Consider the following 18,814-nt stretch of genomic DNA (forward strand, 5'->3'; position numbering starts at 1 on the left):
AGTCTCCCCGTGTCTCTTCCATACTTATGCATGGTTCTGGCCATGGGCAAAAGAGTAATGAGGATGAACGAGAAAATCAAAAAGAGGGAGAACAATCCAGAAAAAAGGAGACAGTGGAGATGATGCAGGGGAAGGAGGTACTATTACTCTACCAAAGAGTTGCTTTGCTCTCAGTTCTGCAGCTGTGAGCTCTCCAAGACCTGGGACCAGGGGCCGTGGCACTCCTGGGAGACACTCTGGGCTGTACTGTTGGTTCTTGGTCCTGGGAGAGCTTAGCACAAGATGGTTGTTTGCTTGATATAAGATTTTTCGAAGATAAAGGCTTTAAGATACTGTGTAGCCTTGTTAAAAATCAAGGATGAAATGAATAAGGTGTGACAAAGATTCGTGTATAGATCTGGTGGAGGAAGAAAAATGATGATTTGGTTTTGAACACCATAAGCTTGAGAGTCTGCACTGAGACAGAGTTGCCCTGTAGGCAGTTATAAATAGGATCTGGATCTTGGGAGAGGGGTGGCTTGATGTGTTTCCTTGGATCAGCATCACATAGAGATGGTCAAGGTTGTATAATAACTGTATCTCCTTTGCTTTATCAGCTTTTCCATGTGGCCTATATTATAATCAAATTTGCAAATTCTCCTCGCCCTGATCTTTGGGTCTTGGAAAGATCTGTAGACTTTGGAAGCACCTACTCACCTTGGCAATACTTTGCTCGTAAGTAACCTTGCTTATGACTATGTTATGAGGTACTTTAATTATTTGCAACAGATCAACACTGGATTTAACTAGAAAATTAGTCTCTCAGTTTGGCTAATTAGGGACGGGTCAATTTTAACTTTCTGGTTTACTCTCAGAACATTCTTGTTACTCAAGCATGCATGCATTAATTCCAAGGATACACATGCGGAACTGAGGTTGAAATGCCTCTTATGATAAACCTTTTACCACTGTTTAGGAAGAAGCAGTGTACCTGTAACTGGGCCATAGCTCCAGTCCTTTTCCTTTTATGTAGAATTAGGGACTAAGTTTCATCTTCATGGATCCTGCATCTCACATTATTTACCTTGACCCTGTTATCTTCAACTAATGAAGAGTGTCAGTGTCTCTGAACCCTATGATGAATTGAGGCGGATAGAAATTTCGCTTACAAAGTCACTGGGCTTTCCATGAATGCTCCTTAGAGGGTAAACTTGCCTAATGAGGAGTGAGGAGTTAGAACCACATCTCCACACATTTCTGTTGGAAGTAAGTGGCCTGACATGGCTTGGTATTTTCTTTCATGAATTAAAAACTTTAGTTTAAGCTTTTGTCTAAAAACCTTAAATGTTTCTCTGTTCTTTCCTTCTGATGGATTTTCTTAAGAAAATGTAAGATTTCTTTACTTTTTTTCTTATTTTTAAAAATGTTTATTTATTTTGAGAGCGAGAGAGAGGAAGAGAGAGAGAATCTCAAGCAGGCTCCATGCTGTCAGTACAGAGCCTGACATGGGGCTTGATCCCACGAACCGTGAGATCATGACCTGAACCAAAATCAAGAGTCAGAGGCTCCACCAACCCAGCCACCTAGACGCCCTGGATACATAAGATTTCTTAAGAGATTTACAATAATATCATAATATTTTATTTTATAGTGTTAAAATCTTTTATTCCTAGACTCTAAAGTAGATTGTTTGGAACAATTTGGGCAGAATGCAAATATGGCTATCAGCCAAGATGATGATGTACTTTGTACTACTGAATATTCCCGGATTGTACCTTTGGAAAATGGTGAGGTAAGTAGATACGGGAGGATGGGAGAGATAAGACTCAGAAATGAACATGAGGATATAAAAGTTTCCATAACTGTGAAACTTGCACTTTCAATATCTAACATAGATCACGACGGAAACCAGAACTTAGAACTAACTAGTAAATAATTCACACTGCAGACTCCCAGAATGAGTTGGGTTGGAAATTCCTTTTTTTTTTTTTTTTTTAATTGAGGTATAATTGACATTGGAAGTTCTATTTGAGGTCTCAAATTCTTTGGAAGTCAGGACTCTGGATTCAAGGCTCACAGGTCTTGAACTGTCTTTTCTGGTGCAATGTTGAAAAAGTGGTTGCTGGTGATTGAGGTGAAGACCCCTCCCACTGCTTCACAAATAAATATCCCCTGTAAGAGTAAGGAGATGAAGAGTAGGTGATAGCATGAATCCCTGGTCCTTCTGGGCAGGGTGAGAATCATCCATAAGGGAGAAAAGAATTGCTGTCCCTTTGGAGTTGCATTTGGTCCTAGTGAAGCCAGCTAGGCCATTGTTATGGGAGATGGGAAAATAGAATGGCGAAAATTGGAGAAGAATTCCCTGGAAAGTGAGGCCGTCATGAGCATGAAATGAGTTTTCAAATGAACTTTTTGTTTTTAAGTTTATTTATTTTGAGAGAGAGGGAGAGAGGGCGCATGTGCGTGGATGCAAGCACATGCTTGCGAGCGGGGGAAGGGCAGAGAGAGAGGGAGAGAGAATCCCAAGCAGGCTCTGCATGGTCATCCGTTATCGTGAAGCCTGATGCGGGGCTAGATCTCACAAACCAGGAGATCATGACCTGAGCTGAAATCAAGAGTAGGATGCTTAGCCAACTGAACCACCCAGGTACCCCTCAAATGAGCTTCTTTAAGGATGGCAGTCTCCCTGTTTTAGGTGGAGAGATCTTTCTTGAGCAACTCTATCCAGTATCTTCCAATGGCTGATGAGTGGTTCCTGTCTCTTATTGTTGGCACTTGGACTTCATCACTTCAGGCTTTAAAACCAAACCTGGGTTTTGTATAGATCTTTTTGTCCTTTCCACAGTCAACTCTATATCCAGAGACTTCCTTTCTTCAACCTCATTTGGGTTTTTAGGTAACTTGAGCTTTGTTTCTTCAATGCAACCAAAAGTTGTTTTCTTATATTTATAGATTTTAAGATCTATAGATTTATAGATTATATTTATATTTTCAACATTTCATAGTATTACAACCCCATAACTACACTGATAGAACAAAGGGTTTGAAAATGAAATGGTAACAATTTTTGAGAGCCCAGGTTTTAAGGAGAGATAGCCAGAATTTGGAACTGGAAGTGGGAAGGAAAGACAAAACTAGCAATGATATTTTTAGACGTAAACAAGACCCAAGACCACCTACAAACTCTAATGGCTCAAAGAAACCAAACTAAAAAAAAAAATGTTATTTTTAGTTACTTGTGGCTGTATTTTCATGAAAGGACTTTTTTCCCTTCTGTGTGTGACTATTTTAGATTGTGGTGTCCTTGATAAATGGCCGGCCAGGTGCAAAAAATTTTACTTTCTCTCACACCCTGAGGGAGTTCACAAAGGCTACAAACATCCGCCTGTGTTTTCTCCGAACCAACACCCTTCTTGGACACCTCATTTCCAAAGCACAGAGAGATCCAACCGTCACTCGGCGGGTGAGTAGTGTTTCTAAGTGCCTACAGAACAGTTTCTGTTGCCTTTTTTTTTTTGCTTATCAAATTAACTGCCTTTCAAGTAATCTTTACAGCCAGTAATGGTGTCGGCATAGGAGTTGTTCTTGTATGAAATACTAGATGTAACTTTGAAGTTTAGTTGTTGAAGAAAAATCATTCTATTCGAAGAGGACGAAGTCAAAGATGACAGCCCCTCTCGTGTTAGCCTGCTATTCTGACAAATAATCCCCAAGTCTCAGGGGCATAACAAAATAAAGGTTAATTTTTTGTTCATGTCACAGTCCAGTGTGGGCAGCAGGTGGAATTGACTCCACGCAGTCATTCGGGGAAGCACACTCTTTTTATCTAGAGGTACAGGCATCCTGTAGGACCTCAGAGTCCACCTCTAGATCCCCTGCACCTGGTCAGCAGATGAGGAAAGCGAGCGCATAGAGAAGACCCACCTGCTCCTGACCACACTGGTGACCTCCCTTGGCAAGAATTGGCGGTGTAGTACCACCCCCCCCAGCCGCCGTGTGCGGGAGGCTGGGTAATGTAATCCAGCCACAGTGGGGGAGACAGGTATTGTGAGCACTAGTGATGTCTACTGCATTGGGTAGACATCTGTTACTCTCAGTGTCAGGATGGTACCCCTGCATCCTGGGCAGAGAGGGAGCCAGCAGAATAAATATCTTGAACTCACTCTTCTCCCACCCTCTGATCTCCTGCTGGTGCCTCCCACTGGCCAAACCCAACAGGAAGCCAGTGGGCAAGAGATCCTTGTTGTAGCCCATAAATTTCAGCCCCAGAGCAGAAGGCAGAAAGAAAAAGGTGGTCCTGGAGAGTGGACCTGGAAGGGTGAATGGAAGATGTACAGTGTATCTTACTGAGTTTGGCTTCTTGTGTAGGTAATATCAGAGAGCTGGAAGAGGAAGGCAGAGAGATAAGTAGGTTTTGCTACAGTTTTGATCATTTTCTAGAAAGAGAGGTCATCTTGGGTGTAGGTGGCTTGCCTGCTGCATTTGTGCCCCCTTAGCTCTCTCTGAGCCGCTGTAGGTGGGGGCTACACTGGATCCCAGGATGAAGGGGAGAGCTGGGCTTTTGGATAGACTGTAGCCAGACTGGGTTTACAGTCCCCAGATATTTTGGAACCTTGATACAAATGCACCTCACCATCTTTTCCCTTTAATCGTCTTTTTGGAGGTTGCAAGATCTGTTACTCATAGGTACGTATATTTTTTACTTAGGTGAACATAGTCGTCTCTGTGAAGGAAGTTTTTATGAGGCTCATCTCACATATAATCTGGACACCCCTCATGCCAATCTAGTTTGCCTCTTGAAGTGGAGGAACAGAATAGACCAGAACATCACACTCTCTCATGTGTGCTGCTCCGGTGAAGTCTGACTGAGGGCTTCTCTCCCTTGCTGCTTGCTGCCCTTAACACATGGGTAGAGAGAAACTTCTATGACGATCAGCATGAGAGCTCTTAGTGTTAACCTGTCCTAGAAAGCCCTTTAATACTGAATTTATCCATGTTAACAACAGGGATTGTTAATATCTTCAGACTTAGTAAGACTTAGTAAGATACTTCAACAGGTGTTAGTGTGGAAATCAGAACAGAACCCTTCCATGGAGTGAATAGAGCGCTGTAAGGTGACTGATGGGCACAGCAGCAACACAAAGATACAAAAGTCCTCTCGTCCTTGTGAATTCAAAGACTTCCTCGCTGACAGCGAGGTCTTCTCACTGGCAGCACGGCCTCATGAGAAAGATTATTCTACACCCCACAGATTCCTCGCTGGGGCCTGTGCGGCTTCTGCTGAGTCTGAGAAGGAAAGGAGCTGGTAGATTGTGCCACCTGTCGTTGCTAGCAGGGAGGTCTCCAGCATACCGGAGGCGTGCCTGGCCGCTGACATGGTCTCCCAGATCTGTGGCCTGGTCTAGGGGCTGATCCCCAGGGGAGTCTGAAGCTTGCTCTGTCTGGCCCTTTGGAGCTTGAACGCTGCCTTCATTCTTACTAACCCTGAGCTAGCTAGGCATTCACAGCTGCTGGTGGCCCGGTAAGCCTAGACACTGTATCTGCTCCATCGCTGTCAATATTCTTTCCTTTCCCCAAGCCGGCATGTAGTAGGTGCAACATTTTTGATATTATAAATTTATTTTTGGTAAATAAATGTGTTGGATTTATGAAACCCAGACTGACATAAAAAAGTGACCTGGGACTCACTTAATCCTTTTCCAAAAAGCTATCATAGGGCATGCTTACTTTCCAAGGCAATTTCTCTCCATGCATTTAAAGCCTTGGACTTTTAAAGGTGCACAAATTCAGCAATATGCTAGGACATTTGATTGAGGAGTGTGTTTATTTTGTAAGAAAAGTTACATCCAAATGCGGCTCCCTTTTGAGTTAAGGTAGGCTCAAGAATACAGGATGAAAGGGAAGAAGGTCAATACAGGTGTGAGTTACAGATGAGGAAAGTTTGTTGCTGCTTAGTAAAACGGGTCGCTGCTGTCTTCTGTTATATAGTATTATTACAGCATAAAGGACATCAGCATTGGCGGGCGGTGTGTTTGCAATGGCCATGCAGAAGAGTGCAATGCAAACAATCCTGAAAAACTGTAAGTACATTGTACACATTTTTTTTTAGCCTTGTGAATGTCTCATTGTTTCAGTAGATGCTTGCGTCTCATTAAATATTTCTAAGTCCTTGCCCTCCATAGGAATGTTTCACTGTCAACAAATAAATGGTGTGTGTATTTCTCCCCTCCTCTGGTCCTGTATTTGCTTGCATGTGCCCCAACCAGCCCGTGGCAGACATGGCTAATCGATCACAGTGCCTTGGATGATCTGGGATGCGGGCCCCCATACCCAGGTGGTGCCCCAGGCATCCGTGAATAATTGATTAGAGTTAGCAAAAGAAATTAAACTTGTTTGTCATCCCTGGTCTAATGAGATCAGGGGATGTACATTTTTAAATCCTTGTTTTTTTTTCTTTTCTTTTCATTGTGGTAAAACACACAGAATATAACATTTACTGTCTTAACTGTGCAATCTCCAGAACTCACTTTTATCTTGCAACACTGAAGCTTTATACCTATTAAACAACAGCTCCGGGTTCCTTCCTCCCCTAGCCCCTGGCAACCCCCATTCCCTTTTCTGTGTTATGAACTTGATGACTCTAGGTACTTCATATAAGTGGAATCACACAGTATTTGTCTTTTTGCAACTGGTTTCTTTCACTTAGAGTAATGTCCTCAAGGTTCATTCATGTTGTAACGTGTATCAGAATTTCCTTCCTTTTAAAGGATGAATAATATTTCATTGTGTATATACCATATTTAGCTTGTCCATTCATCTGTTGATGGACATTTAGGTTACTTCCACCTTTTGGTTATAGTGAAGGATGCTGCTATGAACATGGGTGCACCCATTTTGTTTTTAATTGAGACCTATTTTACATACAATAAGATGCATGGATATTAACTATTAAGTGTTCAGCAACTGGATACACTCATGTTATCAATACAAGAAGGATGCTTTTGTGGCTGGAAATGATTGGATGCTAGATATAGTAATAATTTTCTCTCAATGTTTTGTTTAGAATCTACAATTCCCCATGAGCAGCATTTACCAGAGACGTTTTAGTTTTAATCAGATTGAGGTTTGTACAACATCAGGCTTCATGTTCAGGGACAGGTGCCAGCTACCATCTTGGGTGGTAGGGAGCCCTGTTCCTGACCAGCAGCAACCCCTAATGTTGTCAGCCCTCCTTCGGGGATGACACAACAACGTGAATCCATCAACTCACCAGCCTTTAACTGGCAAGCACTTGTTTATTAATGATTAATCCATTGCCACATGTAGCCTCCTGGAGGGTATGACCCTGAGACACTAGAAGTCAGAGAAGTCCCGAGTTGGAGAGAGAGGGGAGAAAAGAGGTCGGTCTAATGTCCTGGGGCCTGAGACAAAATGGCCTCCCTCCATGTGGGAGAGGAGTTGAAGTCATCGAAGAAAGTCTGAGCTTCCTGCCTGGAAGTGCTGCCAAGCGTGTTGACCTTGGCAGACGTGGAGGGGTTCCGTACTGGGTGGCACAGAGTAAGAAATCAAGGTGAGTAGAGAAACTGTCTCCCCTTGCCTCACGTTACGCCAGCACAACAGCCTAGCCTCCCCCTGCCTGCTGGTTTGCTTCTGCCCGACAGGTTATCCATATAAATGCTGAGGAAATCCACATCCATGGGTAGGAAAAAATCTTACAACCTATTTAAGGGGATGTAATGATGTAATGGAGGGAGCAAAGGTCTGGACAACCAGCAAAGTTAGTTGCTAATCAAGTAGAACCCGTGAAAAGACAGAAGAAGGCTTGAATTAAGCGTGTATACCATGCTGACCTTGGTATATGGAAATGCGGGTGGATCACCAATTTAATTCTGAGCTTCCTAGCAGCCAACTCAAAAGGGGAAACCTGCCTAATTTCTTATTTCACTACGATGATAACCTAAAAAGTGATCAGTTGTTTAGGAGAAGAATGTTGACACTAGAATCAGATAAGACATTTCTCTGGGAGGGGGGTGGGGTGATCGTCATGAAGAGAATTCTCTGGTCAACATTTTCAATAACATCCTTCTATCAGATGCAAGGATGAGTTTTCTATATCAGCCATCAGCCTAGGCTGAGAAAGAATCAGAAGAAGCAATTTTTTGTGGGTTCCAATATGATTCAGACTAGTGCCCATTCTTTTTTTCTCCTTCTGCGAGAGTAGAAAAAAATGTTTATCTTCCAATGAGAGTATTTGGAATATACGTTCTTCAAGCAATCTTCCCTTAAATTCTTTCAGTTCAGCTTGAGCAAATACTTTATTGGCAGTGAGCTGAAATTGTCTACTAAAAGTCCATTTGTATTGCAGCACTGATCCAAGTGCGGTCAGTGAAATCTGTGTCCATTTGCTTTCACAGGCAGCCGGCCTGGGAGAGGGATGATAACCTTTTTTCGGAGTGTAACTGAATATATGCTATCCCCTCCCTTCCCTCAGAAGAGTTGAGAGAATGAATCCCCACAGGCCCAGTGAGGACTGTTTTGAATCCTCTTTTCAAGCACAGATGACTGAGAACACAGAGCCTGGAGTTCTCCTCGAAAGCCATGGCAACGTTTTCATTTTAACTTGGAAACATTTTAAGGCTCATGTTTGATCCTTTGAATGTAGAGTTTTAGATTGTTACCCCTCTGCCTTGCTGAGTAATCTCAGTTTTTTGGCCCTGCAGGGAGGTGTTTGTTGGAGCTGGGGCACCTCTTGGAGCAGGGTTTTCTGAGATCTTATTAGAAACTGGCTCTTGGATTTGGTGAATCTCTGTGCACGACCCCAGGTTGAGAGCAAGAAACCTGAGCAGACCTTTCTCGCAGGGCTGCTCCGGATCTTTGTGAAGAAGTGATACTCAACACATTCCACTACACTCAGCACTTGCTTGCTCCTGCATTCATTGCCTGCCATTGCCTGCTACCTAAGGTGATACAGAAGAAAGAGCCTGGAACGTGGGAGTCAGACGAACTTAGGTTTGAAGTCTGGCTCTCCATTTACCATCACTTGACCTTTGCAAGTGTTTCGGTATCTCCATATCTCAGTGTCACCATCTATAAGATAGAGATGATAAGGAGGGTGAGAGGGGGATTTGAAGTGATACATGCAACGTGCGTTGTTCTCCTAATTATCCTGTGAATGGTACCTTGGGTAACCACGATGACGGTCGGGTGTTCACACAGGAGCAAATGATCCTAATCAGAACGTTTGAATAACTGAGATGTGCTTCACCGCATGCCCAGGTTTCGGTGTGAATGCCAGCACCACACCTGTGGGAAGACGTGTGATCGCTGTTGTGCCGGGTACAATCAGAGGCGCTGGCGGCCCGCCACGTGGGAGCAGAGCAATGAGTGCGAAGGTGAGCGCTGGGGGAGGGGCACCAGGAAGCAAGGCCCCGCCCACGCTTTCCCCCCATTTCTCCGTGAGGACTGGTGCTAAGTATCCTCCTGCACCCCATCCCCCCACTCCCTGAGCTTATGAAGAGGGTGGGGTCATGTCAGGTTTAGGGACTCAGGTCTGTGGTAATGACTCCCAGACTGGAGGTAAAAGTGCCCCATTCCAAATTCAGATAGGAATGTGAGAACAAAAATAAAGCAGTAATAATTGCTAATATGCATTAAGCATTCACTTAATGCCGGCCTCTCCTTTTAGCAGTCTAAAATATGATGTAGCCACTATTAAATTATAAACCCTTACCATTTCTTAGGATACAATACTAGATAGGAATCCTAACTACTCTGAGACAGGGGTTAGGAGAAGGTGGTGAGATTGGTGTCTATACTGAGAGCAGGAAGCAGGGAGCGGTGGATACTGTAGTAGGATTGAGGCAGGTGCAGGGTGAAGGGGACAAGAGAAGGAAAAAAGATGAAAATGTCTGCTTTTAATTATGATGTAATATAAAGTCAACAACAACAACAACAACCATAAAACACCTGTTTTAACAAGCCCAAAGACATCCAACTAAAAATTCTCTCTTAAACCCATCTTAGGAAGCCACGTATTTATATCAGTGGCTGAAAACATTTTTGTAAGTTTTATTTATTGGCTTTGGAGACTGTAGCCTATTTTTTTTCCTGTATATTTTTAGCATTTAAAGATGGATTTGATGGTTTTAAATGATCAAAAGATATTTGGATCCAGGTTTGTTGAAGTAGGGGGGAAAGAAAGCATCTGTACCTTATATTTTTTTGGCTAAATGTTTAACTGTTATGAGACAAGAGTGGTGTGATCTCTGAGGCTAGCAAACGCTCAAAAGGATTTTTATGGAGGAGTTCCAAGAGCACTTGGAGAGGTTCTAACATTGTTGCAAAGTGTTGATGCTGCCCAAGCTGGACGCCAGGTGCATCTCTGTCCAGGGCCAGGGTGTTACTGGGTTGGCCCTTCTCATTTAGAGTCTTAGCTAACAGGTTCCCTCCCAGTGCCTTCCCCATTCCTCACCCCTGGATAATGGGATCAGAAAGAGGGAACGATAATGATCAGGAATTGTTTCTCCCTGTGCTTTTGAGTACTGGTGTAGGATATTTTGACTGAATGAATGTTATCACGTGAACTCCAACGTGAGCAGTCTGGTTGGTTTTCTAGATGAGTGGAATCCTTCAGTGAATGAATGGCACGCTTAACTCCAGCACGTAGGAAAATTTAAAAATTTCCCGTCGTTAATTTTTAAGCTGTGTAAACTTGCCAAAGTGATTACAAATGACAAAAAAACCGCATTTAGAAATCAGACCTCTTAAGATCCATTCATTAGATGCTTTCTAAATTCCATTTGAATGAGTGTATTTTAAAACAAACATAATTCATGAGAAATAACTAATGTAGTAAATATGAATGCCCTGAATTTTTTTAAATCATGGCACCACTGAAGAAATGAAAATAAGAAGGTACTCAGCCTGCTACAAACAGGGTAACTTGAAATTCTAACTCAATTTTCTTCCATAATAGATTTATCTGGGAACTTGATTAAAATATACAAATTGCTAGAAAGACCTGGAAAATGTGATCTATGTGGGATGTAATGAATATATAGTCTCTCTAGAAGAGAATAAGAATTTTACTCATGTTAGATCTTTTTCATCTTGGCAAACCCTAAATTGGTTTTAAATTCTATTTTCTAATTTTAGAAGTATTATACATTACTTGTAGATAACTTGGACTATTATTTTAAAAAGTAGAATCGCCAATAATTTTGCTACCCAAAGAGAGCCACTCTTATTTTTTTAATTTTCTAACGTTTATTCATTTTTGAGAGAGAGAGAGAGAGAGAGAGAGAGACAGAGACAGAGACAGAGCGTGAGCAGGGGAGGGGCAGAGAGAGAGGGAGACACAGAATCCAAAGCAGACTCCAGGCTCTGAGCTGTCAGCACAGAGCCCCACGCGGGGTTTGAACTCATGAACTGCGAGATCATGACCTGAGCTGAACTCTGACGTTTAACTAACTGTGCCACCCAGGCGCCCCCCAAAGAGAACCACTCTAATACTTTGTTATATATTTTAGTGTTTTGTTCATACGGACTTTAGTCTTATTATTAAATTAGATTATTTACATAATTATTTCTACAATTTTATATCCTGCTCTTTTTCACTTGATGCTTGTAGATATTTCCCCATATTATTAAAAACTCTTCGACATCCTTTTGGATGGCATGTATATTGTCATTCTGTGGATTCAAGTGCATCCAACAACTGTTTGTTGAGTATTCACTATGTGCCAGGGACTATGCTCTGTTGCAAACAAAACCTGAGCTGTCTCTGCCTTCATAGAACTGATGGCCAAGCAAATATGCTGTTGTTTGCTTACCATTTCCTTACAATTAGACATTAAGATTATGTCCAGTTTATTGCTCTATAAACAGTGCCGAGATGACAAACTTAGAGTGTTGGCTGAGAGAGTAGTTTTTGGAGTCAAATACAGGTCAGGATTCTGCCACTTACTGGCGACACCCTTTAACTTTTCTAAGCCTCAGCTTCCCCATTTGGGCTCGGGGGATAATAGTACCTACCTTTGAGAGTTGTTGTGTAAATTAAGTGAGATATCGCACATAAAACACTTTTCACAGTGTACCTAGAGCTCAATTGTTCTTGTTAGTAGTAGTAATAGCGGTAGAAGTAACATTCTCATTGTGCCTGATGCTTAATTGGCATTTTGGTTTATCTTCATTTGTTGTAATTATACATTTTATTTTATTTTTTAAGAGAAGCCACTCTCACTCAATATCAGATGAAAGAAACTGTTCATTGCATATTGTTACAGATTAGTCTTTGTATAAAAATCCCTAAAATTTCCCACCAAGAGTCTCGTGTTCCAGAATAGGCTTACTTGTGGCTTAATGAGTGGTAATCCTATCTAGGGAATTTACTAAGTGTCTCACAGTAATGGTGGAATATTAACTGAGAATGGCTTTTTCAGCATGCAACTGCCATGGTCATGCCATCGACTGTTACTATGATCCTGATGTCGAGAGGCAGCGGGGAAGCTTGAATATCCAAGGCATCTATGCAGGTGGAGGGGTCTGCATTAATTGTCAGGTGAGTCACCATTTAGGTCAACGTGGATATGTCACCGTAGGAAAGGAGCATTTGTTAGTATTTTCCATAGACATTACTTTTGTCTACAAAAGTCCTTGTTAGCTGGATGTCATTCAAGGATTGTAGGGAAAATGGACTGAGACATGTTTGCCCAGATTCTCCTGATTAGGTTTTCCATTTAGATCTTTGCCTGAATAGAGAGGAGAATCCCCGACTGTCATCATGGATGCTCTCCATCTTGTGGTAGAAAGAAGTCTGAGATGGGAGGGCAAAGAGGTGTCAACTTCGGCGCTGATCCTAAGTCTTGTTTTCAGACAGTTTCTGAATCTAGACTCAGTGAGGAAGTACATTGTGATCAGTTAATGGAGTCTGCCATTGACACTTAATAAGAAACACTGATTTTTCATCCCTTCTGCAGGACAGTTGGGTTCACTAGATATTAGCCAAGAGGAATGTGTGGTACAGGAAGGTACAATGTTCGTGAATTTGGTCCATATTGTCACTCTGTCCTGTGTGCTTTTAGAGTGATGCTTTGTTAATGTTACTGTTAAAGGGGTGCTGTTTTCATGAGATGCCCATTTTTATGGATCCGGGGCCCCAAGTCCTTAGAAAGACCCACCATCATCTTTCTCCCACTCCACACATGTTATACCATTTGTTATTGCTGTTAATTAATATAAGTAAAATAGAAGTCATAAGTTTCTTACAAATCACAGGTTTCATACATCCCAGGATCTTTTTAAGACTATGTTCTATAAGACCCTCCGGTGATAGTTTTGCTCATTAAAGTCGCAGAAGCATTGCACTGGGATGTGTAGGTAGAATCCTTTCTCCAGATGAAGGATTAATGTGTCTTTAAAATGTGTTCTTCAATGTCCTTTAAAATACTTTGTTCTTCTTTCGTCTTTTAGAGATATTCTGTTTTATATTTTGCTGTTCCAGAAAACATCAGTGTGGTCCTTTTTTTCATAGTGGTTCTGTGAAAGCATTTTTCTTTTGCATATGAAATTATTGAAGTTTGTTTACGTTCATTGCAATTTTTTCCAACTTAAACCTGAAATGCCTTGTTTAAGTTACATACTTAGCATAATTGACTTAAATTTTTTATTGTGATAAAACATATATAACATAAAATCTACCATTTTAAGACCTCAATCTCCCTAAATTGATCTACAGCTTGAATGCAGGTTTTTTTTTTTTTTTTTTGGTAGAAATTGACAAGCAGATTCTAGGTTTTCTTTAAATGTTTATTTATTTATTTTTGAGAGAGAGCAAGCAAGAGAGAGTGGGGGAGGGGCAGAGGAAGATTGAGAGAAAGAGAGAGAATCCCAAACAAACCGTGAGATCATGAGCTGAGCTGAAATCAAAAGTCTGATGCTTAACTGACTGAGCCATCCAGGCACCCCAGACAAACAGATTCTAAAGTTTATATGGTTACATAAATGACCTAGAATATATAAAGCCGTTATGAAGAAGGTGAATAATGTTAGAGGAGTTGCATTATCTTACTTAATGACTAAAGGTAAAGTTACAATAATCACAACAGTGTGATATCAACATAAGAATAGGTTAGTAGATCAGTGTAACAGAATAGGGGGTATAGAAACAGAACCACTCTAATATGGACATTTGGTTTTTGATGAAAATACCAAAGCAATCCAGTGCGGGGATGGGGGGTAGGGGAGAAATTCCTTTCTACAAATGGTTCTGGAATAACTGAATATTTATATGGGAAAAAATAAACCTTGATCACTACCTCAAATCATACATAAAAGCTAAATCAATACGGATCTGACTAAAGTAAAGTGGAAACTGCAGTGGTTTAGAGAAAAATATAGAGGACTATCTTTGTGATTCAGAACACGAGCAGAGTTTTTTTAGGTCACAGAAAGCAATGACCGTGAAAAATTGACAAATTAGACTTCATAAAAAATTTAAAAATTCGCTCACAAAACACGCTATTTAGAAAACAAATAGGCTAGCCACAGATGGGGGAAAATATTCACAAAACCTAAAAATGACAAATGGTTGGTATTCAGGATCTATAAAGAACACTCACAGCTCAATAATAAAAAGACAACTCAGTAAAATATTTTTGGATTTGGATAGCCACTTCACAAAAGTAGACACGCAAATGGCCGCTATGTGTACAATAAAGGGCTTAATGTCATTTGTCATCTGAGAAATGCAAATTAAAATGACAATGACTGACCATCAGTTTTGGTGAGGGTGTGGAGTAGTCATACCTCTCACTCATCGTTGACGTGAGTAAAAAATGGTACAACCACTATGGGAAAATGCCTGGCAGTTTTTAAAAATAAAACTAAACACACACCTGCGCCATGACTCACAAATTCCACTCGTAGGCATTTGTCCATGAGAAATGGAGACATGTTTACAAGCAGTTTTTGTATGGCAGGTGTGTGCACAATAGCCTCACCCTGGAAATAGCCTAGGTGTCTACTAACAGTAAGATGGATGAACAGACTGCCATATTTATACACTGGAATACCAGTGACCAATAGTGAGCAACAAACTATTGATTCATGCAACAAAATGCAAGAACTTTAACACTTAACACAAGTGAAAGAAGACTTACAAAAAAGAATACGAAAAGTTCCAGGGTGGTTTAAATGAAATTCTGCAACAGGGAAAACTAATCAGGAGTGGGAAAAATCAGAGCCATGGTTGACTCTGGGGAGGTGGTGATGGGACAGTTGAGTGGAAAGGGGTGTGGGGAACTTTTTTTTTTTTTTTTTTTTTTGAGAGAGGTGGGGTGGGGGAAGGGGTAGAGGGAGAGAGAGAATCTTTTTTTTTTTTTTTAATTTTTTTTTTTCAACGTTTTTTTAAATTTATTTTTGGGACAGAGAGAGACAGAGCATGAACGGGGGAGGGGCAGAGAGAGAGGGAGACACAGAATCGGAAACAGGCTCCAGGCTCCGAGCCATCAGCCCAGAGCCTGACGCGGGGCTCGAACTCACGGACCGCGAGATCGTGACCTGGCTGAAGTCGGACGCTTAACCGACTGCGCCACCCAGGCGCCCCGTGTGGGGAACTTTTTGAGGTGATGGTGGTGTCCTATATCTAGATAGGGACTTGGGTTTCACAGATGTATTCATTCATCATAACTCAGTGAATGTACAGTTAAGAGTTTTGCACTTGTATATAAATTTTACACCAAAAGAAAAAAAAAACTAAATAAACGTTGAACTGCAGTTAATTATATGCATGTTAAAGATGTAGGGGACAGTAACTGATATCTGCAATTTATTTTGAAATGCATAAAAAATCGGATTAGTGGATAGAGAAGTGAGTATATGGATAATTATGTGATACAACAAGTGGAGTAAAATGTTAATGATAAACTCTACATAGAGCATGTACAGATATTTACTGTAAAATTTGAAATTTTTATAATGTTAGGGGGAAAGAGCAATGAAAGAAGCAAGGAACACAACATTTGGGGTGTTGACTCCTTGATTTCTTTCTTTTGATGAAATACTGATGTTCTTATTAAGATTGAAGATTACCCATGTTGTTTGAGAGGATGCTTGAAGATACTTTATCTCCATTAGCTAAATCAGTCTTTAGCTTCTTTGTGGAGACATGACTTGTAAGTCTCCAGCTTGCACCCTAGCTGTTGTCCTTGATGGGTTGGTTGCACTGTTTCCAAACTGCTTGTCTCCTCCACGTACATGCACCACACAAAGCTAACATGGGATCAAGAAATAGAGCACATATGGCTACATTTTGTCCTGCAACAAGTTCCACAATATGATAGAAAAGATCGCAAACAAGCAACATATCCTCTCCTTCCGGAATCCACAATAGCATGAAAAATAAGAAAAAGTGTCATTAACAGACCAGGGATTTCAGAAAGTGATTCCAGAAAGATAGAAAGTGGAAACATATCCATGCAGGAGAACATAGCTATGATGGATGGAATGATTTGGAGGTACTCCAAGAAACAACAAATAAAAGAATTAGCTGTGGGGCTGCGTCCAAACCTATAAAACCTTATTCGGAGTTTATAAAAGAAGACTATATGGAGAGACATGATGTGTTTCCAGACTCAATATATAAATATACCATTTCTTCAAAACCAACCTGTAAATTCAATGCAATAGCCATCGGAATTTCTAGAAGATTTTTGGGGTGCCTGAATGATTCATTCGGTTAAGTGTCTGACTCTTGGTTTCTGCTCAGGTCATGATCTCATGGTTCATGAGTTCGAGACCCACATCGAGCTCTGCGCTAACAGTACTGAGCCTTCTTAGGATTCCCTCTCTGCCCGTCCCCTTCTCATTCTCTGTCTCTCTCTCTCTTCCTCTCTCTCAAAATACATAAATAAAGTAAAAGAAAAAAAAAAGAATTCCTAGGAGATTTTTTAATGAAGATTGACAGACTGATTCTAAAGTTCTTATCAATAAAAGACTATAGGAGGATAGACACTTAGTTTAGAAGAGATGAATAATTATGGGGGAAATTTGTCTTAGAAGATAGCAAAACATTCTCTGATAGAGAATCTAGAAGCACAGTCATGTAGATGTTTAGATTTGGTTTATAGTAATATTGGCATTTTTAATTGAAAGGAAACAGGGTGTTACATAAATGATGTTGGGACAATTTGCTCTTCATTTGGCGAAAAAATGTAACCTGGCCTATGTCACGTACTGAGGGACATAGGGAGTCTTGACAAGGAAGGGGAGTGGGGGGTTGCTGCCATAGCAGGGTCAGTTGGCTTGGTGAGCTGCAAGGCGATGCTTCAAGATAAAGTTGGAATTTCCTGGTAGAATACACATACCCTACAGCAAGGTGTGCCTGTCAGAAACCAAGCTGTCTCAGCTCAGGCTGCTATAATAAATGTACCACAGAACAGGTACATACTCTTTAAACAGTAAAGAGTTATTTCTGGAGACTGGGAAGTCCAAGATCAAGGTGCTGGAAGATCCAATATCTGGTGAGAGCCTACTTTCCGGTTTGCAAATGGCTGCCTTCTCATTGTGTCCTCACGTAGTGGAGAGAGATCATCTCTCTCATAAGGGCACTATTCCCATCATCAGGACTCCACCCTCACGATCTAATTACCTCTCAAAGGCTTCATCTTCAAATACCATCATACTGGAGATGAGGCTTCAGCATATGCATTTTGGAAGGGGACACCAACATTCAGTCCATGGCACTAGCTAACCTGGCTATCTCCCATTCTGTGTAGTTCCGGTAATGACACAATGAGAACTATCTGCCATAAGCTCTGAGCTGGGCCTGGGGACGTTCAGATGGCCAATCAGCCAGCATGTAGGACAGCCAGATTATTATCCTGCAGGGCAAGCATTTGCAGAGATGGCCATATTCTCATATGTTATTGATTTTATTTTTACTTCTGGGGTTTACTATTTTAAGTATTGGTTTGGGGTGTGTGAAGTTTAAATTAGGGTGGCCAGTTCCCTAGGATGTGGCATTGGGGTAAAGACCTGGAAGAAGCTGGAGAATGAGGCAGGCATCTGTTTGGGGGAGGGTATTCCAGGCAGAGGGGATGGCAGGGCAGCGGCCCTGAGAGGGAGCGAGACACCCATGTGGCTGGAGGGGAGCAAGCCGGAACAGACAGGTCAGAGAAGTAACAGAGGCCAGATCATGTTGGCCGTTGGCAGGAAAATCCCTTCAGAGACTTCCCAGAAGTGTGGCCAGTGAGTAGACTAAGTGTCTCCATGTGCTTGAGGTTCACCGAAATGGAAGCCAGCAACAGTGTTGTAGATGTGGTTGAGGAATTGAGAGGAGAGATGGGGTTTACTTGAAGATTGAAGTGTCTTAGAAGAGTTATGTTTAGAGGATTTAGATTATTGTCAGTTATCAGAGCCTGGGGGTTTCTAGGTGAGTGTTCCGTAGGAAGCCAAAGGAAGGGGTCAGTGGGGTCGAGGTAGGCTTATCTCCTGCATAGATCTCATTGGCACCCACCTCACTCTTCAGCTTGAGGTTTTCTCATCTTGTGTTACATGTCAGGCAAATGCAAATTCAGGCACCCATTCTTCCCAGTGAGGCAGCTTCCCCAGCACCTCCTATATAGAAATTACAGAACCACCACTGGCCTTGGTCCAACCGTGGCCATAGAGTTTGTGGGTAAAGTGGCATGCTCTCGGGAAGGTGAGGGTCCTGGAGGACACCCGAGATTTGGAGGTAAACTACAGGCATCTTTCTATCTGTGGGCGATTTGTGGCTCTCTTTTGGTCATTTGTTGCTGTTCTTTGTGTCCTAAAAATAATGGCACCCGTGGCAGGT

The 18,814-nt window shown here is 41.6% G+C and overlaps 1 protein-coding gene across 2 annotated transcripts in view; it reads left to right on the plus strand.

The window, feature by feature from the left end:
* The window catches only part of LAMA3 (laminin subunit alpha 3), a 272,359-nt gene that overhangs the window by 73,023 nt on the left and 180,522 nt on the right, over positions 1-18,814 (plus strand). For both annotated transcript variants that reach the window (XM_019465535.2, XM_019465536.2), the window contains exons 3-8: positions 597-714; positions 1,653-1,771; positions 3,272-3,442; positions 5,968-6,059; positions 9,256-9,371; positions 12,420-12,538. In XM_019465535.2, coding sequence (XP_019321080.2) covers positions 597-714; positions 1,653-1,771; positions 3,272-3,442; positions 5,968-6,059; positions 9,256-9,371; positions 12,420-12,538 — 735 coding nt within the window. The remainder of the gene's footprint in view (positions 1-596; positions 715-1,652; positions 1,772-3,271; positions 3,443-5,967; positions 6,060-9,255; positions 9,372-12,419; positions 12,539-18,814) is intronic.

This window comes from Panthera pardus, unplaced genomic scaffold, assembly GCF_024362965.1.
Source record: "Panthera pardus isolate Hobbes unplaced genomic scaffold, ASM2436296v1 HiC_scaffold_15, whole genome shotgun sequence".
Taxonomy (NCBI): domain Eukaryota; kingdom Metazoa; phylum Chordata; class Mammalia; order Carnivora; family Felidae; genus Panthera; species Panthera pardus.